Here is a 22,870-nt window from a genome sequence, read left to right on the forward strand (position 1 = left end):
AGTTCGGACTGTGAACATGGAGTCAAGGGAGCCGTACATCGCTCCCAGCTTTGCCATGATCTGCTATGCAGAACAGATTACCTTTCTGGGAAGGGGACGTGAGCATACGGTGCCCATCACACCATATGCATATAGCAGTCAAACCAATGTTGTTTCTTGCACTGAACAGCCCCATCTCCCCTGGATCTGAGCCATACAGGGCAAGGACAACTACCCACTTTTCTGAGGGCAGCTCGTCTATTAGATCCTCTTAAATACAGGTAACAATAAAGCAAAAATGAAATTAACTGGTACCAAGTGCTTCAACCTGCTCATTTCACAACCACAGCAGTGAAATGCAATGTCCACAGGGACATAACACCATCAGGTTTGGACGGTGCTTGGGAAAAGAAGGGTCCATAATTTTCCATCCCCAACTAAGGCATCCAATCCCAACCATCAGCAAATAGGAGCATGATGACGCCTTAACACAAGAATCATGAGCCCGGCTCAGTGCCCAGGCAAGGAGCAGCTGAGTCGGCCAGAAAGTGGACAAGGTGCCAGCATTTTGGCCATTCTCCTCTGCCAGCAGTGTGGGGGCTCATCCCCCACATTTTCTCACCATTTACTCATCCCACAGATACCTCAGCACAGCGATCTGAAGTGGACAAACAATTGCCTACGCAGGAACACAGCTTAACAGGCCATCTACGGTGTGAGCGGACATCCCTGGACGTGCTCTGGGCATGATGAGCCCAACAAGTTACTGCAGGGCGAGCTTCACCAAGGTTTACAGCACCTCTGCAACTGCTTAGAAACACGCTCAGCTCTGGACATAGACACAAGCAAGTTCACCTTCAGTCCAAATGGCATCTGTTACCTCACGTTTACCCCTTAGGCAGCAGTTGTGGAGCAACCAGCGTGCCTCAGATTTACACCAGAGCTTATCCCAAGGTAACCCTTCCTGGCCATCAGAACCCTTTAATGAGGAATGAGAAGCAGGTTACTTCATGTCCAGTAAACGACTTCCCTCCAAACAGCTCAGCATGCCTGAAAAGCACTGAGATGGGGAGTCAACGTGGAGCAGCTACAGCTTTAGCAATGCAAACCCTTGCTTGCTTCATGTTAATTAAGCATGTGGACATGCCCAACATGCAGCGACAGAAGTTCTGCCGTCAGGGAAAACTGCACTACAGCCATTTGGGGTTTTCTAGTGGTGCTGCTTCCATTCAGCTGCTTGGCAGGAGAAGCATTCATGGCCATAAATGCACAGTACGGAAGTCTGGAGGCTTTCAGGTCCTTTCACTCCGCTCTCCTCCGTAAAATACTATTCCCTTAATACAGGGCGGTCACATCCCCATAACACACAACATGGACATTACAGTGCTCTGCAGGCATACAACAGGGAAGAATTTTGTTGTTTTGCCTTTCCTCTCCCAGACATTATTATCCTTCCACCCAGGGGAGAAGACCATGGAGAGATTTTATGCATTTCCCAGTGGGCAGATGAGCAACAAGAGACCAAAACCTTCTTTCAGGGTTTCTCCTCCTATAGCCATGGCAAGAAATACATCACTGCAATGACAAGCTCCAAGGGAGAAGAGCTCAGGACACAATATTCTGTCTCTCCCTCCATTCCTTTTCTCAGTACTTGCTAGCTGGGGACAGGCAGAAGCCACAACATCTCTCAGGAAGGGGCTTTATCTCATACAAATGCTCATTTCCACTGCCCCAACTCAGAAAAGTGACACTATACAAGACAATACTTAGAGCACACATTTAAATGTCGTCCTGAACATGGATGGACATCGGCTTGCGTTTAATGATTTCTTGAATCAAGGCCTAAAAAGTAAAAAGGAAGGGGAAGGGGAAGCTAGTTTCCACAGTAATAGTAGTTGAGAAGTCTTTGAGTCCTGCCAACAGGAAAAAAATGCGTGGCAGAGAACTGCTCGCCTCTCCTAGGAAACCAGCACAGACCCAACTCTTTCTGCAGAGTAGCAATGCAAGGCTGAGGGACACCCTCAGGGCCTTAATTTGAACCCTTCCTCTTGTATACACACACATAAAGATTCAAACCATTCATGCCCAGGACCCACTACCAGCCTATCCCTCATTACGTATGTAGCACTCCTACACAGGCAAGTCTGGCTGCAGAGCTTCTGCTTGCCGGGCTAGAGGAAGGACTGATTTAGCTGCCCTGTTCTGAGAGATGACAAGCAAGGTACATCTGACACAAAGACTCATGGATACACGGAGTCCTGACAGCACTTAAATAGCACCATAAGTATCTTTCCTGTAAGGTCTGATATATGTTGGGATTTCACATTTAGAAATCAAATTTTTGCTTGGTTTTCCTGTGGGGCTGCAGGTTTTTTTGCATGCCTCTAGAATGCAGAGGAATTTGAAAAACTGATGATTTCCACAACTTGGGAAAGTTACTTTACATCTATCTGGTCACACTGGTGAAACAGAGGAGTGAGCAATGCATTGCCGGTTCGGGGAAAGTGGTGAATGATTTTGCTCACTGGTATCTATCACGGACAAGTTAAGGTGCCCTGGAACCACTCCCTGTTACCAGCTTACTGTGTATTCAAAACCAAAGTCTGGTTGACAAGAATTTCTAGCTTTGTTTTGTGAAATTAGGCACAGAACATTGCTCAGAGAGAGATCAGGGGTGCAACATTGCTTATGAAGGCATCACTCCTTGTTACCTGCAACACCTCTAACTCTCCAAAGGCTTGCCAAAATGGGTCTGCCCCTTGCCAAATAGGTCTATACAGGACGAGGAGAAAGCATCCTTCCTTCTCTTTACACAACGGCTTACTGAGCAGCTCCAGCTTCTTCCGTAGAAGAGAGTACAGATGTCTATACTGTCCAGAAAGTGAAGTATCCCATGAATAATCTAATCTCAAACCACATGAACTGGTGAGAAGAGCAGTAATTCTGGGTTTGAGCAATTTCGCAAGCAAATAGTCCTGAGCCCAGCAATGCCAGCTTCCTTCCTTTCTTTTTAATGATAAATGTGTGCTGTTTTCTTTACTACAGCACCTGGACACAGTATACAGACCTTGTTCAGACAGAAAATAGGAGGTTCCTATTCAAATGGGCTCGTCTGCACTGGGAAGGTTTTATGTGAGGGCTCAAGTGTGAATTGAAAAATGCAGAACAACTATTTCGAATTATCTCTCCGTGTGGACACTGTTATTCAGCACTAAGAGTTTCTTTGTGAGATTTAGCTTAATCCGTTTCCAAAGCAGATTAAGCTAAACCACACAAAGGACCTCTTACTGCTGAATAAGAGTGGCTGCATGGAGAGATAATGAGGAATAGTTATTCTGAGACAGCTACTTCGACTGCATATTTGGGCTTTGCCGCTCTGCATCAACAAGCCCAAAGCCATACTGGAAAGGGAAGACTGGTTCTAGAAATTTGGGAACAGTGCTGGGGCTGGACCACACCATTAAACCTTCTGCTCTACACATGATGGCTGCTCCTGCTCCAGTCAGCACGGGCTCTGGCTCCAAAAGAGGCTGCATTATTCAATACCTGCTTCTCTCAGCTCCAGATTGAATCCAGCCACAAACTTCATCTGCAGACAGGGTGCGCAGGGAGAAGGACCTGCGGCGAGCAGCCCTGCCAAGTCTGCCACCCTCGGTACGCATCATCTTTGATCTGACAGGCTCACCCATCTGGCTCTCCAGCATCACCCGGCGCTGCTGCGGCTCTTTGCCCACTGCCAAGGCCGAGCTGCCACGCACGGCTGCTGCTCTGCAGTCCTCGTGCATGCTCCGGGCTTTGGGGATGGACCGTCTGCACTCTCTCTATCCCTCCTGGCACAACAGCCCTGCTGAAGGAGAGCTGACAGCTCACCATTATTTCATTTTAGGCCCATGCAGGTCCCTAGAAGTTAATCTAATATGCATGCTCCAGTGTAACATAAACTGCCACGTGATTGAATCCAAACACAGCTTGGGCTTCTCTGTGCAAAAACACTCCCTCCTAAACCATCTTCCCAGTGTAGGTTTCTACCTTGAAGTGGTGCTTTCTGCAGCTTTACTGTATCCTGAACTAGTCAGGAAGGGACAGAATTTAGGGACTCATATTTGCATCGCATTTGGGACATAGCAGGCATTTGATAAACAAAAGATACAAGACGCAGTAGATGTACTTCCTGAAGTTCAGTACCCTGGAGGCAGCATAGTTACGTCTTTCTTAAGGATCTCTGATGAGCAAGCTTTTGGCTTGCTTCCCCCTCACCCAGAAGGTTCCAATACTCAGATATGTCAGAGAGATAGACCAGATATATTTTGGTGTGCCTCGACAAACCAAAATGACAAACCTTGGGGCTTCAGCTCAGGAGTAGAAGCTACAGCACAGCCCCCCCAGGGAATCAGAACTGGTGCTGGTTCACCACAGAATCCTGGGCTATAAACCTGTTGTTTCAGGAAGAGCTGCTAAGCCGCCCCTAGTAATGTCAGACAATCCTGGGAACACTGCAGCCACCTCAAGGTAAGCCACCCCAGCGCCATGAGCCAGCGCCTCTGCCGGCATCACGGACCAGGTTCTCCCAAGTCCAAGTGCATGATTCACTAGAAACAGATGCTCAACAGATTGTACCAAGCAGATCACAACACCCCTACATCGCTGCCTTCTCCTGGAGCAACACTTAGGATTGCCGGCCCCTACAATTCTATAGCCAGTCTAGCAGTGTCTGCTATTTTTCTTAAACCGTGGTAGACTTGAAGTCATGTGCTTAGAGAACCTCGGCCTTAAGCACACAGCAAGCTCCTGAACTGCTATAGAGAAAAGTTTGAGAACGAGCAGAGTATACCCTGCAGGCTCAGGAACAAGAGAACAAATAAAGAGAATACAAAATGTATTATTTAAGAAACAGAAAACAAACAAGAACACCACACACAAAAAAATCCCCACCAATCCTCATGATCTTTTGAGGCCTGACTCATGATCCTAGAACAATTGGGGTTGGCAGTACTACACATGTCACAGCATTTATTCACAGCTGAAATACCCCAACATCCAAATACTTCAGAGTTCTTGGAGCTACTCACAGATCTCCTGACTACAGCCAAGCGTGACAATTCATCCCAGCTGCCAATCCAGCCCCAAGGTATCTTCTGAAGGTGCTTTAGTGCTGACTTATGTTTGCAGAAGCATTAAATTCCTGCTCAGTTCACAGGAAGAGGTACAAGCTTGCACATTTCCCCTATCTTGGCATTAAAGCATAGGGACTACCTCCAGTACCTAAATCAAGAGTAGAGGACCGACATCATGCCACGGAGTAAACACAAAGACACAAAGCAGCCCCCTAGAAGTCTGAACTATTTTGCAAACACACCACATTACCAAGTGAATTACTTTTAAGGAGCCCACATTTCTTCCGTGCTCTACACAAACCAAGCGCTAGGTTTCCCATTCATATTTACTGAGTACTGGATATAATGCGTGTGTTTTATAGGAATCCATCCAAAACAATTTTATTGGGCTGCTGGTAGGCAAATTCTATACTTAGCCCTAAACATTCAGGTTGGAACAGAGATTTTTTTTAAACACAACCCATCCCAATGAAAAATCAAAAGGAATTAGTGGTGAAAGATTTAGCCACAAAATTCTCAGCAAGTTTAATTTGTTCTGTGGCTTAATTCCATGCAGCTCTGAAAATTCAGGACAAGACGTCTGCACACTTCGGCCATGCATTAATGAAATATTTTGTTTACTTTGCAACTGCCAAAGCAATTAGCCAAATAAAGTATAGAGCATTTAAAAGGAGAGAGTCACTGAAGGAGATTTCCAGTTAAGTCTGCATGGATATTTCTGCAGTGTGAGTCTCAAGGATTTGAGAGCTGGCCCGATGCACCAAGGTCCATGACCTACATGCCAGCAGGGACTGTTCAGACACACCTCTCCCTCCCTGTGTGTGTGTCCCTCTTAATGCCAGGTGTTGATATGAATGATATCCAACTCCTTACTCCCAAAACACCACTATGTTCCTGCAACTCAACAGTCTTCATACTCAAAGGATCTCCCTGCAGATCTCCAGGGAACAGGGTGCCCCATCATGGGCACACACAGCCTGAAATCCAAGAACATCCTGAGGTTACTGCAGAGGAAGAATAGCCTCTCTGCAACAAAATACTTAAGACAAACAAAGCAAGAGCTTGAAAAACCCTCTTGGGGCACTGCAAGTGGAATCATAGAATCAATCACAGAATGGTTTGGGTTGGAAAGGACCTTAAGATCATGCAGTTCCAACCCCCCTGCCACGGGCAGGGACAACTCACACTAACCATGGCATGCAAGGCCCTGTCTAACCTGGCCTTGAACATGGCCAGTTCCAAGATTATGCTTCCAGATGGCTTCCCCATACATTCAGGACCGAGCATGATGTACCCCACTTCTGGCCTGTCTGAAGGGACACTTGGTGACTTTTAAAATCTAACTAAGATAAACTTAGTATTTGTATGTATCTCTCTCTACTTTCAAAGTGTATAAGCACAAACCACGTAAGACAAAGATATTAGGGACTAGGCAGGACAGAATGCACAGCTTCAACTCCAGCCACTCCAGGAAATAACTCCTGATCCCTCCAAGCCACCCTGCGGTCCCAGACACCCGCTGTCCACGCACAGAGAGAGGCTGAGAACAGAGAGTACGTTTCAGATAGATTTGCCTTCAGTTTTGCATGTCATATTATGTTTTGAAAACACATTTTTACCTCCTTAAGCAAAAAAAAATAGCTACACTACTGCACAGTGACTCTTTGTTCTTGTGGATTCAATCTACTTTATGGCTGTGTTCATTACATATTAGAAAACCCAGGCCGAACACAAGTCCTCCCCCCAAGGTAACATTTACATTGACTTCAAAAGGCCTCCCTGCAGAAGAAAATGAGGGATTTTTTTAAACCTTTAACTATTTTGTGAGAAATATACTGCACCAAACCACCACCATTTTGGGTTCTGAATGGTTTTGCCCTGTGCAAAGGACGCTAAAAGCAAGTCTCTGTGTAGCTGAGACAGCAGGAGGCAGGATCCTGGGACCAGTCTTTCACCTACACTCCTGCCCAAAACAGGCTACGGCTTAGTCAGAGTATTTACTTTGCAGAACAGGGAAGAACAGAACTAGTTTTCTCCTTAAGGTAGTAGGAAGGCATGCACAGATACAAAAGGAATGGATGGAGCTGAAGTGAGCAGATTCTCGAGGTCCTTGCACACACATACCATACTCATTTTCAATTGCCTGTCCACACCATAACAGAGAGTTTCCATGGGAGAATCCCACTCCTAAGGCACCCAGATCTCATCCCTACCACCACCATGTGTGGAGCAGATCAGGTGCATGCTGAACAGGGATTTCAGGACAACTAGCAGCCTATCTGCTCAGAGGAGCGCACAAGGCACCCAGCTGGAGTCTGCTTTACACCCAAAAACTTCCTGCTAAAACTGTTCTAAAAAGTCTTAATATCTTCAATGAAATCAAAGGTCAGGGAAAAAAAAAAAGAGAGGGGAAATAACCATAAAAACCCTTAAAAAAAAAAAATCTCAGCCTCTTAATAGTGCTATCTGCAGGCTGAATTCAGGATTTTGACCTAGCAAGCTTAATAGCATACTATTAAAACAATTTTTTCCCCCAGTTTTCTTTCACCTTTGGACACAGATAAGCAGCATGACTGTGCCAGAGCAAGATGCAAGAGTCTTACAAGACGAGTGAAGCACCTAAATGCAAATAAATGCACTGGTCTCAAATGGAGCCTCATGCTGTACCTTCCTCAAGACATGCTGAACATAATTTCAGTTTAATATTCTGTTTCTCATTATGGGCCTTGGAGACTCTCTCAAGCACCATGAAAAGCAGAATTAACCCAGCCCTCGGCACTGGGGGCAATCCAGTCAAATTATTCATGCTGGTCTTTTGCTTCGATTTTTGTAGTCTTAACTTAATGTTCTTAAAACAAATCTGAAAGGAGAGCAGCTGACAAACAGTACAGACTTTACTTAAGGCATTACAGACAGCCATGTTCTGCAGCCTTGAGTCATTAAGCACTGAAGCCAAGGGGGATTTCATCGGTGCTGGGTGTAAAGGCTGCAGCCCCGACATGGAGCTCATGGTAGTCACAGCCAAGCACTGAGAAGGAAGAATGTTAGAAGAGTTAAAAAGAACAGAACGAGGAGGGGAGTAGGGGTGGGGGGAGAAGGAAGGAGGGGAAGGAAGACACACACACACCCCACCACCACCATCCCCCCCTTTTCTCTTTGTAATTTAGCTGCAAAGATTAGCTCAAATCCTGATTCTGGAGACAGGGAAAAGGTAAGAAATCATTTGCAGGTGTTAGCATTTTTCTACACATCTTCAGGGCAGCGCAACTCATTTCAAGCTGAAAAACTGGCATAGGTACACTTGGCAGGTAGACAAGACACAGCAACGTGGGTGGAGAACCAGTTTCTACCCCTCCAAGTTGCACTCACATGGAAACATCGGCATGTCCATGGAATACCCCTCACTGCTCCATAAAGAGATTAATTACGTTTCTATGTATGCAGAAACTGGGGTAGAGCCTCATGCAAGAGCAGCCGGGTCCCAGGTGCTGCGGGCAGGCAGAGCAGTGACACCAGAGAAGCCTGACGCATCCCAGGCCAATTGGCATCTGCAGCCACATCATCCTCCCCTGAATGCCATTACCTACTCTAACTTTGTTTACCAAGAAATAAGACCATTTTCACTCCACAGAATGAATGTGGCCTGGGGCAGATGCCAGGAAAAAAGGGTGGAAAAAGCTGCCCCTTATTTATTTATTTTAACAGAACAAGGCAAAACACTTTACTGCTAGAAATAAACATTAAACCTGCAGAAGCACCACCCCCCCCCCTTGCCAAAAACCCCACTGCTCCCTCCCTTACTGCCTCCTCCACCTCCTCTCCCTCCAATATTGTAAGTAGCACAAAAGATCACATTACAAATGCCAGCTGTGGCTCTTTTGGAAGGTGGCCTCCATCTCGGAGGTAGTATATGTTCCTCACAGCCTAAGTGGTTGCTATGGTAAATATGCTTTTTATTGAACAGCAGAGCGAAACAGCTTTTAAAGAGACCCATAAGAACCCCATAAATGGTCAAAATACAAGGCAGATCAACCTCAGCCTCCCTGGAAACAGGTTTCTCTATTTTCCAAAATGATTGTGGTGTTTGAACTCTGTTTTTTTTGTGTATTTGGGTTGTCCATTCATCTCCACCTCACCCACACCCAAGTGGTGGGGATGGGATCCCAGCCATCCCCCCACACCATGAGCTGCTTCGGCTCTTAAAGACTCTCCTGCATAGCAGGAAGCTTTAGGGACAGCAGATGCTCAGCACTGAAGCACAGGTGATCCCCAGCAAAGCTACCAACCAAGCTCAGCCTGCTCTCCCAGGCTGCAACCAGCCAGGACAAGCCTCCTGCTACCTCCCCATTGTCTCCTACAAGCCTGACACCATTCCATCCTGCCAGCCCCAGGAATGCTCCTATCCTGTGCGCTGGTCCTCCAGCACAACAGTGAAAAAAAAAATCATTAAAATGAGAAAGATACTTTAGTTCATTTCTCATTAAGATGACAGCATGTTTTGATGGCTGCAGAGTTCTAAATAACCAGACAAACATATTTTTCCTGATCTCCCCCTCCAGTGATGGCCCAAGTGGCCTTTCCAAAGAAGGAAAAGCAAAGTCATTCTGAGAAAGTGAGGCAACCAGCAACAACTAGGCAAATACCAGTCTTGTTCCCATCACTCTCTGCCACACTGAGGCATGGTTTAGAAGCTGTGGACTCTAAAGGATAGGAAATCGATTTTCTTTTAAAGCAAAAGGCACTCATAGCAATGGGCTGACAATTCTCAAGTTAAAGAGACAACAATGGAAAAAGCAGCTTTTCAAAACTGTTGAGTATGATTGGAGATTTCAAACAAAACAAACGTGTCTTGGATGATCTACCAGCTACAGCAGCTTTAGACTGTATAGCAAAAGACAAAGAATGAGCAATGTTTCTTTCTCCTGGGATTCACCTTATCATCCAATGGTTATAAAAACATTTTAAAAAATCATGTAAAACTTGGAGAGAAAGTATTTCAGAAGAAATATTCCAACCCATAATGTGCCGATTTCTCCAGAGGTAAAGCTCCCAGATGAACACTCGGAGCGAAGATGCTCCTTAACATCAGACGGCACTGACACCAGCTATATAGGTGAGGATGGGCCAATGCATACCATCCCTCTTGCATAACACCATATGAACAAACAGCTTCCTTTTAGACCTTTAGGGAATAAAGCAAGTAAAATAAACCCCCCAAGTCCCTCTCATGCAAATTTGTATTGATATTTCAAACCCAACATTATTTTTACAAGAGAAGCAAATTTAACCAAAAACTGAAAAATTAAGCAGTTAAGCTATTTTTTGCAATGTTACTCATTATAGAGAGTTATATTTTGCAGGTAAGTAGTAAACATCTGAATCACACTTTGTTCATGGGAAGTGATCACAACATAAAGCAACGTGCTCTGCTGAGCTTGGTTCTGCTGAGCCTGCACCCAGGTAAAATACTGCCCAACTCTCACAAACTTACTTTCAAGATTTTGCAGCAAGACAAGATTTTCCTTAGTAAAGGCCATAGAACAGGCTTGGGTTTTATTCTTTTTTTAATGCTTTCCAAAGTGTCTCTTCATTCTCTTCAGTTCAACACTGCCTGATGTGTAAACCAGCCTCACTGGACTCCACTGCCACTAGTTAATTCTGCAATGTGCAAATTTGGAGTGTTTTCAACTCTGCTCTCCTATGAGGCACATGAACAGCAATTTCATGAACAGCCCAGCAACAGCAAATGCATTCCCTCCTTTTACCACGGGCTCATAAGGGGCTTTGTTTGAAGTATTTCTCTTTTAGTTTGTACAAAAGAAAACTGATGACAATCAATGCCATTAATGTCAAATGTCAAAATGTTTTTATAAACAAAGGAAGAACATCTTTCTGCATTTACTTACAACAATGTGTGCTGGAGATGGAGACCTAGCATCCTTGAGGGCTTGTCTACTCTGAAGGCTCCCTGCCTGAACATCAAGCAGTGGCCATTTCATCTGCAGATACTGGATGGAGGAAACAAAAATGGGAAAAGAAAAATGAGTTCAGAAAAGAAAGGCAAAAAAAATAATAATAAAATAAATCTTAGGTAATATGGTTAAAAGATATAAATTAAAACTAATGCAAAAAACTGAAACAAAACTTAAGACGAGTTTGCATGTTTGCGGAGACAAAAATCTGCGCAGAACACTTGATTTCATACCACTGCATTACACTCCAGGAATAAGAAAATAGAGCAGATTGCAAAGACAATATTACACTGATTTTACTAATCATAACAAACCTAGAAGCAGAATAAAACCTACACAGAAACAAAATACCAAAACCATGAAGAGGATGGGACAAGGGAGGGGAAGGTGGATTATCGGTCTCAGGAGAGAGAATACAAGTATCACGGGTTAAGAATATGATCTCATTATTTAATGGGTCATCTGTCAGCCTTCTTTCAACAAATGCACGATGTCAACTCCTCTGGCTTCCCAGCACTTTAGAAGCCCTAAAGCAGAGGTCTACCCCAGAAGGACTGAGCACTGCTGGGTCTTCACACCTATTTTCTCTACTTTTTACAGTTTCTGGAAGTCACCATGCATTATTTGCCTCTTGCTTATCTTCTGTCAGACAACCCTTAAGGGACTTCAGAGTGTAACTTATTCAACTACAAGGCCAAATTTGATAAGCTCTCTCACTGATGATGTCCAAGACAGTACAGCCTGGTACACTCAGGCCCAGCTGTGCCGGCCAGGCACTCATGGATAGACACAACTTCTTCACGTCACTGTCATCAGCAGATAGGCTGAATACACACAGGCTGCAAGTCCACAGCACAAAGGGGTGTTGATTCAGGAGCAAAAGAAAAGCTTGACTGCACTTCAAGAAGGAGCAGAACATTCCCACATATTTAACCAGCATCAAGTATCCAGTAAAACCTCTGCTCTCAGGTATGCACATCCTCTCACTAAACTCACTGGAGGAGCCATTGCAACCCAGCCAGGTCACAAAGCAGAGCCCAAACCTTCCACCAAACAGGTGAAGTCTCGAGCTGGTACCCAGATTGCTGCATCAGAAGTGCTTGATTCTGACCAAGAGCAGCCCCACAGAGAAATTAGTTAATCCAAACAGACTTCTGCACAGTACACCTAAACATAACTTCAGACCAAGCTTTTCTCTCTGCACGGTACTTCACTGTGCCAGTTCAGCATAGTGTTAACATGTGATGCCTGAAAGCCCTGTATTGCGCTGGAAGAAATATGTACCACCACATACCTTCAGCCCCCTCCCAGCAGCTGTACACATAGATCAGGCCACTGCTGTTAAGCAGATCCTGTTTAAGCACTAGACTCTGGTTGATCTAACAGACCTACTCCTAAAAAATAGCTACATAAATGGTTATGGTTACCCATTCCTCCTGGCTTTTATTTATTTTTAGTCAGAGTAGCCTTGAGGTAGAACCGCACACAAACAACCCACCACCACTGCAGGCGAACAACGGGAGCCGTATCTAAATCTCCATGAAGGAAGGAAGGAGATCTGGTTCCATGCTTTCAGCACATCACTATCACATTTGCTCACGCATGCAAAACATTCACTAGCATGCAAGGCCTCTTTGCTGCAAGACCCTGGGCACCGAGGTGACCAAAAGTCACCGAGTCAGCAGGAGGCTGCATTACCAATTCCCATCGCTTGGAGGGCCTGAGATTTCTGAGCTACTGGAATGCAAATAAACAAAACCCATACTCTGGATTTGTGCCCCACACAAGTTCCTCAAGTTCCAAGAAGCCCTGATTTTATTCATCTTCACATTTGGGATTTGTGCAGTGTGGACCAGAATGTTTCAGCACTTCTTAAAAACAAGAAATAAACCCCAAACAAACCAGAACTAGTCTACCATAAAGTGACATTTCTAACTCTGTAACTCAATTGCAAGCCTCCAGATATTTGATCACTTGCATCAAATCCCTGCTCTTCAATGTAGCTGACCACAACATAAATTTTAAAGTTGAGATGATGTTAAAGTAACTTTCTAACCCTTTGTGGTTTCAAAAAAAATGCTTAAAAATGCAACCCAAGTGCGCGGAAAATGCAACCAAAGCTTAATCTGACTGAGAGCTTCTTAACTTGAGGGGAAATCTGGTACGCTTCAGATTTGCAGATGGCACGATTAAACAAGTCAACTGCTAGATTTTTAGAAGTCCATCAGTCGTCTTAGTGATCATAACCCCACCACATAAAGGCAGGGTATGAGTTTATAGAAAGGGTCCTGATGGGTCACAGCTGCTACTGCTTCCTCAGGTTTTCCAGCCAGCTAGTGAAGTATTTAGCCCTTCTTCCAAGGAAAATGTCCTCGCAGGATGTGTACTTCATGGTACATGACTGTGTTTCAAATGCTGCAACCATTCTGGAGAGTGAGAAGTTTGCTGCTACCACAGCTAAAGCACTTACAAGAACCTGCCAGCTCAAACAGTGGCACTTCAGGAAATGGCCACTAAGCTATTACCCACCAAAATAAACCAACCACCCTCATTTTTCCATGACCACTTCATGGTCACGAGCAACCCTGGAATATTCCTACAACCATGACAACCCATGAAGGAGCCCAGGTCAGCAGCTGTCCTAAAAACACAAGCCAGGAAACACGAGGGCTTCTCGGAGACTGGCCCAAGGGCAGACTGAGGCACTGAAAGAGCAGCATGAGCAAGCTCACATGAGACCCCATCCAGTCACTAATTATTACAGGGATTATAAAGCCTTCAGGACTGTCAGTTCTGCTGGTTTTTACTAGCAATAAATTCCTTTATAAGAAACAGAGCAAGAGCTATGGTTGCTTCTGCTCCACCTCGATCCCACAAGAGCCCATGCTTTCAGCACGGGTGCTCCCACACCAGGCTGACCAGTTTAATTGCAAGATGGAAGTTGCAGAAGTTCTTACTGCTACTTTGCTTTTCTGCTTTTAAAACCCCTTAGTCTGAGCTCCCAGTGAAGTCCTTCTTTTAACCCTGCCTGGCAAAGAGGATCCAGAAAGTCTTACAGAGCAACAGAAAACGTAGCCAAAGCTGTTTCTCCTCTTGGACATGCACATGAAGCCTAGGAATGGTCCAAACTCAGCGGGCTCAGTTTTGCACAGACATAGCTTCCATTTGCACCAGTGGCTAACACACCAGTGGGGGAAAAAATACAAGTAAAATAAACAGTCCCCATGGAACGCAGTAACACGCAAGGGTCAACAAAGCAACCTCCATGAGCTCTACCAAGTGGCCAGGATCCAGAACAGCATCCCATCCCCACTAAGGGCGAGATGTTCTGTCTGTCAGATAAACAGAGAGGGCCAGAGCCCGCAGCCAACGCCTGCATCATGTTAACGAACCCACAGCTTCAACTCTGTAAAAGAAAAGAGTCCAATCTGCTGGTTTCAAAACACCAGCCCCGTTGATAAAGTATGAAATATTAGCATTGTTTAAGGTGACCAGCCCGACTCAAGGCCTCCCCATCCAAGAATTGTCATGCCTGTAACACAATATTGATGTGGTGGCTTATAATTCTTACTTTACATAAAAGCTTCATTGTGTGCCAAATTCAATCTCCACAGGCTACCTGAGCCACAGATTTTTACAAGTCTACATTTCAGCGCTGTGAGTCTACAATACACATAATTTTCAATTATGTTAGGGCAGAACAGGATCACTGCCTATATAACATTACTGGTTGGAGGAAATGAGACTCAGCCCTACTGCCGAGAGAGCTAACTGGATCCAGATGGCGGGCCGAGCGAGGCAGCGTCCGAGGGAGCGATGTCGCAGCAGCCTCCCCCCTCCACAACTCTCTCTTGCACAATGGAAGGAAACGCCAAGCCATGGCTGGGGCTGGGAGCTGGGACAGGAGGATGCTTGGACAGAGGGGAGTCGCAGCATGGCGTTGGGAGGGCAGAGGAGGAGAGGGGAGACGCGTGATTGCTTTCACAGGTTTACTACAGCCACCCTACGCTGTGATAGTCTTATTAAAGAGGAGAAAAATTAAGTCCTGTTACAGCAAAGAGGTAAATCCTTTCCTTCCTCAAGCAACTAAATAGCAGGAAATCCTCTTCTCTGGGCCCTAAATGCAGATTTGAGCCAGACGGTTCCTCTGATTTGCAAGGAGTCCACACAAATCCAAAGCCGACTTTCCCAGCCTTCTGACACTGCCTTTACATTCCTGCACCAGGGGGGAAGGGTAGGAGGGAGGGAAGTTCCCACCATCCTGCTCCTGCAAACGCTGGACATGGGCTCGCTCCTCTCCCGCTTCTGTGTCTCAGTGTGGAAACTCGGACTTGCCTGTACAAACATTGAACTTTTCAACAAATTAACTCTAACAAATCTGTGCACATTATTCCGGAGCAGAACTGTTGAAACGGGCTCTGCTGGCCTGCTTTTAACTTTTTTTTACATGTCATCTTGGCGTTAGTGTTTTATTCCCTGTTTAACAATATGATCTGATGGGGATCATTAGCATGTGTGTGTGTTTAAGAAAAAAAAAAAAGAAGAAGTTTTATGGCAAGTCTCAGAGAGCTTAAGCAAATTAATTGTTAAGCTCCAGGCCTCCGCACAAAAATTAAAACACGTATGGGGCGAGCATACTTGAGAGAAACCAAAGCTTTTAAAAAGGCTGTTAAATTGTCAGCACAAGGGAAAAGGCAAATGATTTGAACAGCACAGATTCCTTCTGTAGAAGGGGAACAAAAATGACCTAAACCACTCTACCCTTCACTCGTATGAGCATCACGTCCGCACCTCCATCTGCAGCCAGAAGGTCCTGCGAAGCACAGACCCACTGAGAGCAGTTTTGCATGCCCACCCTGCAAATACCTCCTAAAGTGGCTGCCTTCCTGGGCAGCGGTAGGGCAAATAAACATATTTCCCAAGGTTTCACGGCAGAGTTGGTCAAAAGCAGCTAAAATTCACACTGAAAACTAGAGGAGTTCAGTGGAAACTCCTACCCAGAGCCAGCAGCCACCCCCATGCAGGCTCGCAGCCCTGATGGAAGGGATGGCACAGAGCTCACAGGTGTTTCCGGCACTGGTGTCCAACCTGGATCTGCTCCCTTGTCAGGCTATTGTTTTCACTGCTGGAATGCCCTACAAGTGATGTCCCACAGCATATAAATACATAGACTCCATTAAAAAAATAAAGCTGTATTTTTAAGCTGAGGCAAAGCTGCACAATGCTTCCCAGCTCAGGTTTCCTGCAGCTGGTGTGTATTAGCTCCCAGGAACTGGAACAAGCAGGAGCAGGGCTCCTGGAGCCTGCTTCATGCTAGGGGACTCCAATACTTCCCCTCACCATGGGACCACATCTCCACCTTCAGAGTCTGCACTTCCTCCCTGCATCTCAACATGCCATGCAAGCGGAAATATTCCTGGTCTTGCTGTTATTAGTCTCTCCCTTGGCCAGCACAGCAGAATCACATGGAAGTACACACCTGGGTATCAACCCCGAAGTTCAGGAGTTTCTGTGATAATTAACAACTCCTCTGGGAGGGGGCATAGAATCACAGAACAGTTAGGGTTGGAAAGCACCTTAAGATTATCTAGGCAGATTTCAACCAGAGATAGTCCAGTAGCAACACAGGAGACCCAATGTCAAGGAGAGGGCTGAGCTATATGGGGAATTTGTTAGGAACAAAGACAAAGCTTAATGAGACTGCAATTGCTCTCTGAAGACAAGAATAACAGTTGCAAGAGGATAATCACTTGGTACCTACAAAGAAAGGCCTGCAACCTACTGGTGTCCCCACTTAAGTCAGAAGACAAAGCCTCTAAGGACTTAAAAGTAGACCCTCAGCTCCTGCTCTATCCCTTCATTTACCTCAACCTCTTATTTTTGGTCTTCAGTTACCATCTTGCTTGTAGAGGTGTGCAGTGGGAGAGCAAAACCTGAAGCATTCATTTTGAATAACCGAAGGAGATTGCTGAAGGAACTTTAAAAGGGCCTCCAATTCCTTGCAGATCTGCAATGTCTGGAATTTTTTGTATGAGAAGTAGTGGACACCACCCACGACGTTCAGCCCCTCTACAGAATATGTAATATACTACAACGAGGCACAAGGGAGCTGCTCAAAATGAGAGCAACGAAGCCCATTTCAATGAGACTGATCCTTTCCACACAAAAAGATTTCCCCACAGCTCTCAAGAAATGAAAGCGTGAAATTGTAAAAACACGGAAGTATTTATCACATATTTCCACTTTTTTTAAACTAATATCACCCTTTAAACTATTGCAACACTGAAAAAAAGAAAACTAAAAATACAGAAATAGGGATAAAGGGAAAAAAGGAACTAAGTGTTGTGTACCTGCACAGACACATGCACATAAGGCATTAAGCATTTAAAATACCACTTATTCACCAGCACTGGTATCAGCCAAGCCATCTTGTGCTATATTCCTGAACAAGATATTTCTAGTGCCTTGAATTTCCCTGTTATTGAGAACTTGAGTGACCTTGCCTCCTTCCCTTCCAGTAATACACAAGAGTCCCTGAAATGGGGGCCTTGAGTTGCTCATTTTAATATTCGCCTGTGCCTTTGTCACATCGCTCAAGTGCTTCTAGGGCATGAAAAAGGAGAAGGCCGAGTCCTCCACAGCATTAAACTTACAGAAAAGTGTTAGTGATTGAACAGTTTGAGATAATGTCAAAGGAGGGATGCCTGAGAGCAGGAATCCTGCGATCTGGAAGTGCCCCACTGACGACACAGAGCAATCGGGCACAAGACAATGGGCAAGAGAATGCCTGTTTTGGGGTGGAACAAAGCACAAAGAAATAGTTCAAGCTCCATGGGCACCTCAACAACTGCTGTTCCCTCCTGGGTGAGCACTCCGAGAGGAGATGGAGGCATGTCCCAGAAGCACCACATCAGTTGCTTTCTCCTGACTAACCACCAGGCTCTGTGTCCTCACAGCACACACAGCTCTTCTCCCACATCCTGGATGAGATGCAATGTAGCAACTACATCCCATTAATAATGCCACACACCAGCACTACTTACATGTTTTTTCTATATCCAGTGATAAGGGCACAGAGGAGGCTGCCATGGGAGAAAGCTAAAGAGAATAACCAGAAGCTTCCTTAGAAATCATTGCCTATGAAAGTTCAAGCAAATTCAGATAAGAATTTCCTCATTCTGCCACAGATGAAAGGCATTCTCGCCATTAGTTCTACTGGAGTAAAACATGAGGATTGCTTCTAATGAATGCGAGGTTGTAGATTACTGCCAAATTCTAAGGTATTGGTACTGAGCATGAAGGAGCTAAGTAAAGGCTCACTGGCTACTGCAGGAATTCAAGGTCACTTTCTTAGCTTTACAAGAGGAAGAGTTTTCATGTGACACAGAAGTACAGCATTACGTCCTGCAGTTCACATGGCATCTCAGCAAAACAACTGCAGGCAGTGTTTCTTGAGCCTGCGTGGAGCTTGGGAAAGCACCATCACTTTTTCACATTTCATCTGAAAGCTGCCACAGTCCCCACTGAACAGACCAGCAAACTCACCTAGTACTATCTGCATGTCTATAAAGTACTGTTCCAAAAGGCAGATGCAAATAAAAAGCGTAACTTCAGTCAAGGAGCAAGGACAAGCTTAATCTACTTAAAACCCCAACTTCTTCATCTTCAAACTACTCTCCTCAGATTTTCCCTGCAACCTGCTCTGTTCCATTCAAGCATAGAGTTTCCCCTAGAGAAAGAATGGGACAGTCATGAAAACTCAACAAGGTCTTTCTGTAGATAAGGCTTGTTTAGATTCAGCAAAGCTTAACCAGCCTCCAAGACTCACCAAACAATTTGATGTACAGACCCACATTCAATTTCTGTTCCTGGCAATCTCCCAGAGAGTGAGAGAACAATTGGTAACCAGTGTTTGCATGAAGTCCAAGAATGCATTTTATGGTCTATAAAGTATAATTCCTTTCCTCCCCATTAAATGAAGACAGTAAAAATATCTGACAGCATGCTAGAGACAGAGAACACGGCACTGAACTACCTCCATTGTAACAGTACGGCTGCTCCAGGGGAACCTTGCCTCCCTTGAAACTTTCCAACTCTGTTCAGAGCATAACTCCATCTGTAAAGGAGGTTCTGCAAAGCTTGAAGCTCTTTATACTCAGTGGACAACCAGCCTGGTTCTGCTTCAACACTGCAGAAGGTATCTGCCCTGTCCTGCTCCCCTCATGCCTTACCACATGGATCTGTGGCACAGGACAGCCCACATCTTCCCTTCACCTCTGTCATGGACCAGCCCTACCTGCCTTCCTCATTTGCTGCTATCATCAGACTGACAGTTGCCCAATCTGTTCTCTCAAATTTCCTACTTGTAGGAGGAAAAAATCCTGATCTGGGTTTTTATGCTGCAGAGGGATGGAGGAGGAGGAGGAGAAGGGCTGGCTGTGGCAGCAGCCTGGCTGAATGGCGGTGCCTCAGCAAAGCAGCCCACAAGACCCACTACAAGCTGTTTGTCACACACTTTCTATGAGGAGCCACACAAGTCCAGAAGCCTCAGTTTACAAAATCTGAGCCAAAAGAAGGTCAATTTATAAAGCACTTGGCACCTGCAGCTATTAGAAGCCAAGCAGACCCATGACAAGGGCAAGATGGGAGAAGGATGCCCCCCACAAGTCACATCCACCTCCAAAGGGGCCTCTCAGACTATCAGCGTTGTTTGCAGTTATTTCATCACTCTTTGATCCAAATTCTCATCTCAGGTCCTGTGAAGTACCTGTGAATGGGATGGGCGTGATCCCAGAGTAAAGATGCTTCAGAAGAATTTAGCTGTTCACTTGTTATTGTAATGTCGCCTAACGGGGTTTTACTAAAAGAGTCATATTTTCTCCTGCTGTTGGGTAAGTGAAACTCATGACTTGAATCACTACCACAAAAATTCCTGCCAATGTAGCAATTCTGGGTGAACTGCCGGGAGCCACTCTCTAGTAAACCCAGCACATTTCAGACCCAATTTCCTGTCGCCTCCCTTGTGGTTTTTATGTGCGATTGGGTCTTCCATGCGATGAGGGGTTACTGCAGAATAGATGGCTCCAAGGGTTTCAAGCCCTCATGAAAACCAAGAACTTGCAAAATTCTCTTTCCCCAGGGTTGCTAGCTTTTGCCTTTTTTAAAACAAACCCAAGAAGTTAACTCAGAAATGTAACCTAAAGGCAACCTCAGGAAAAAGTCCCGGAGATAACACTGAAACCAGCAATATTCTGACCTCCTAGGAGAAGCTGAGAAGGTTGCTCTTGAGGTTATTTTGTTTTTCAGAGAGCCTGCAGAAAAAAAAACTTTCCACTGCATCATATCCTGGTCCACATTCCTCACCATAATCTTTCAGCTCAGATGCATGGAGATGTCTTTGAAAGATGTAAAAGAGGTCAAAAGTCCCATCAGCTAATTGCACTGCCAAGAAACAAAACTCACGGGCTGGGATTTGTGTCAGACTGACCTTCTGCAAGACCAGATACTCCTCTGAATAAAACCCTTTCGCTGCCTCCGCCAGAATCCTCCTGCCACTCAAGTATCATCTTGCTGTAACAAATTACTCCTAACCCAGGATTACAGCTCTTTCCAAATCCCTCCTAGAGAGCCGGGAAAGAAACGTTCCCTCCTAGGATCTGGCACCAGTTGTTTCCCTTATCAATAATCCTGCGATTTGTTTATCCAAGGGCATTAGTCCATGGGTCCAGCAAGACTCCTCACACCCGTTTTCCTTCCGAACGCAAGGTGGAAATCTCAACTGTCCATCAGAAGATGAAGGTTTGCCTTCAGATACCCATGGAAAGACATCCCGTCTGGCCAGAGGCAAAGCTGACTCCTGGTTAAGTAGGAAGAATTATATTTAGGCAGAGAACTAAGTGAATCATTTGGGATGAAAGCAAAAAGCAAACAAATGAAGTATTCACTAAATCTGTGCTGTTACCTCTTGTTCCTGGGCAGCCACCCTGTGTATTTATATTCTGGTTTCCTCCAGCACCACCAACACAATGCAATACACACTTATGGTATTTAAATGAAGTATTTTTAAAATATTCACTGTTGAATCATCAGCCACACAAACTCTTCCTCAAGAACAAATAAAACCTTGGGTTTGCTTAAAGGAGATGCAGACAGAACAGACGCTAAACCAAATATGGTCCAGAGTTGACAACACTGAATTGCACTTATTAAAATGTATAACTTCGTTTCATTGGGATACCTTTTAAGTAAGTCCAGATCCTGCAAATTCCCAATAAAGGTGTGGCATGCCTCCAGAAAGGCATTTTGAGTTTTCATGTAACAATAAGCTATGCATTAAATTTAAGCAACTTTTGTTAAATGAGCGCATTTTAGGGACAATTATGTACAAAACACACTAGTACAAGTTTTGGAGACGTGATCTTTTTTATTCAGAGAGATAATTTCTCCTTAGACAAAACAACTACGCTGGCATGCATATCCACCCCCTGCACTAACGCGACTAGAAACAAAAGTCAAACAGCACAGTGCACCAACACAAGATAATCCTTTTGGTTTTAAAGGATTGGGGAGGAAAACCCTTCTTTTTAAACAACAAATCAAAAACATACACTGCTCCATGTAACTATAGAAAAAAGAAAAACCAGATTTTCTCCTTCATAGCGAAAAATGCAACGTGCATGAGCTTGCATTTTTCCTCTCAAAGGGCAGGGGGAAGAGAAGCAGGATAAAAAAAAAAAACAAAAAAAACAACCTTGTAATGTCAAAGAATTCCATGTAGAAATGCTGGGGCCTCTTCCCATGGAAAAGGGTATCAGCAGCTCTGCAACAGCTCGTGTCCTGGAGGGACTCTGCCCCATGCGCCAAATACTTGCGGTTGTGGAAGAGGTTTGTTTTGGAGAGGTGAGGGTTGCTTTTCTGCAGCAGCTCGGCAGCAAACACCTAACTCGTGGCCCCGGGGAGCAGCGCCCGCTCCCGCAGACACAACACACCCGCGCTCCCCAGATTGGCATTTGTCACACGTACATGCCACAGCCCCGAAGTTAAAACACAGGAGTCATCAGAGCAGCCCTGAGCGCACAAATCTGTAAATAGCCAAAAACGCTGCTCTTGTTGCTAAATATAGCACAGGCATTTTGAACTGGCTGGCCCGCAAGGCAACTTTTCTATTTATTTGTTTTAAAGACCATGGGTTGGGAACACTGAGTGGTTTTAAGGCTGTTCATGTATATTACATTCCTGCTCCCTCTCTCGACATGAATATGCAAAATAACACCCCAAAATTTAAATGAACTTAACAGGTTATAGAGAAACAACTTCCACATAAAAGAGCCACAAAGCCCTATTTGGCTTTGCCGTGCGAGTGAAGTCTGCTCCAGGGATGGTAGATCAGGTTCATACAGAGTTAAACGCAGAACAGTTTCAATGCACCACTCTGGTACAACCAGTAAATGTCTTGCTCCCCATAAGAGCTCTCCCCAGGATCAGGTACATCACTGCTCAGCCATTTGGAGGGATGGATGGGGAGGCCAGGGCTGCTCAAGAGAAGAGGAGACCCCTGACTGCCCCTGCAGCTGAGGAATGCTTGTGGAACACCGTGCTCCCAAGGAATAGACAAAACAGGGATGTGCATCCGCTTGCCCTCCCAAAAGCCAGCACAGGGCAACCTATTCACTACTAAATCCTGGGAGTTCAGCCCTGGCTCATACTTTTCCTTTGCAGAAGGGCTTGAGCTAGGGGTGCAACAAGCCCGTGCAAGAGAAGAGGGCAGGAATCCCTGGGGAAAGGCTCTGGGAGATGACAGCCCAG

At 45.2% G+C, this 22,870-nt stretch overlaps 1 protein-coding gene across 38 annotated transcripts in view; it reads right to left on the reverse strand.

Annotated features, from left to right (window-relative positions):
* Positions 1 to 22,870, reverse strand: part of TCF7L2 (transcription factor 7 like 2) — a 177,818-nt gene that overhangs the window by 103,754 nt on the left and 51,194 nt on the right. For 35 of the 38 annotated variants that reach the window (XR_009744340.1, XR_009744341.1, XM_061458718.1 and 32 more), the window contains one exon: positions 11,000 to 11,101. The exons of the other annotated variants lie outside the window; for them this stretch is intronic. Coding sequence is in view for 33 of the 35 variants with exons in the window: in XM_061458718.1 (XP_061314702.1) it covers positions 11,000 to 11,101 (102 nt within the window). In the remaining 2 variants the exon portion in view is untranslated. The remainder of the gene's footprint in view (positions 1 to 10,999; positions 11,102 to 22,870) is intronic. 38 annotated transcript variants of the gene reach the window in all.

This window comes from Pezoporus flaviventris, unplaced genomic scaffold (assembly GCF_033815535.1).
Source record: "Pezoporus flaviventris isolate CSIRO_AGI_PZ_B2104156 unplaced genomic scaffold, CSIRO_AGI_Pfla_v1 ptg000029l, whole genome shotgun sequence".
Taxonomy (NCBI): Eukaryota; Metazoa; Chordata; class Aves; order Psittaciformes; family Psittacidae; genus Pezoporus; species Pezoporus flaviventris.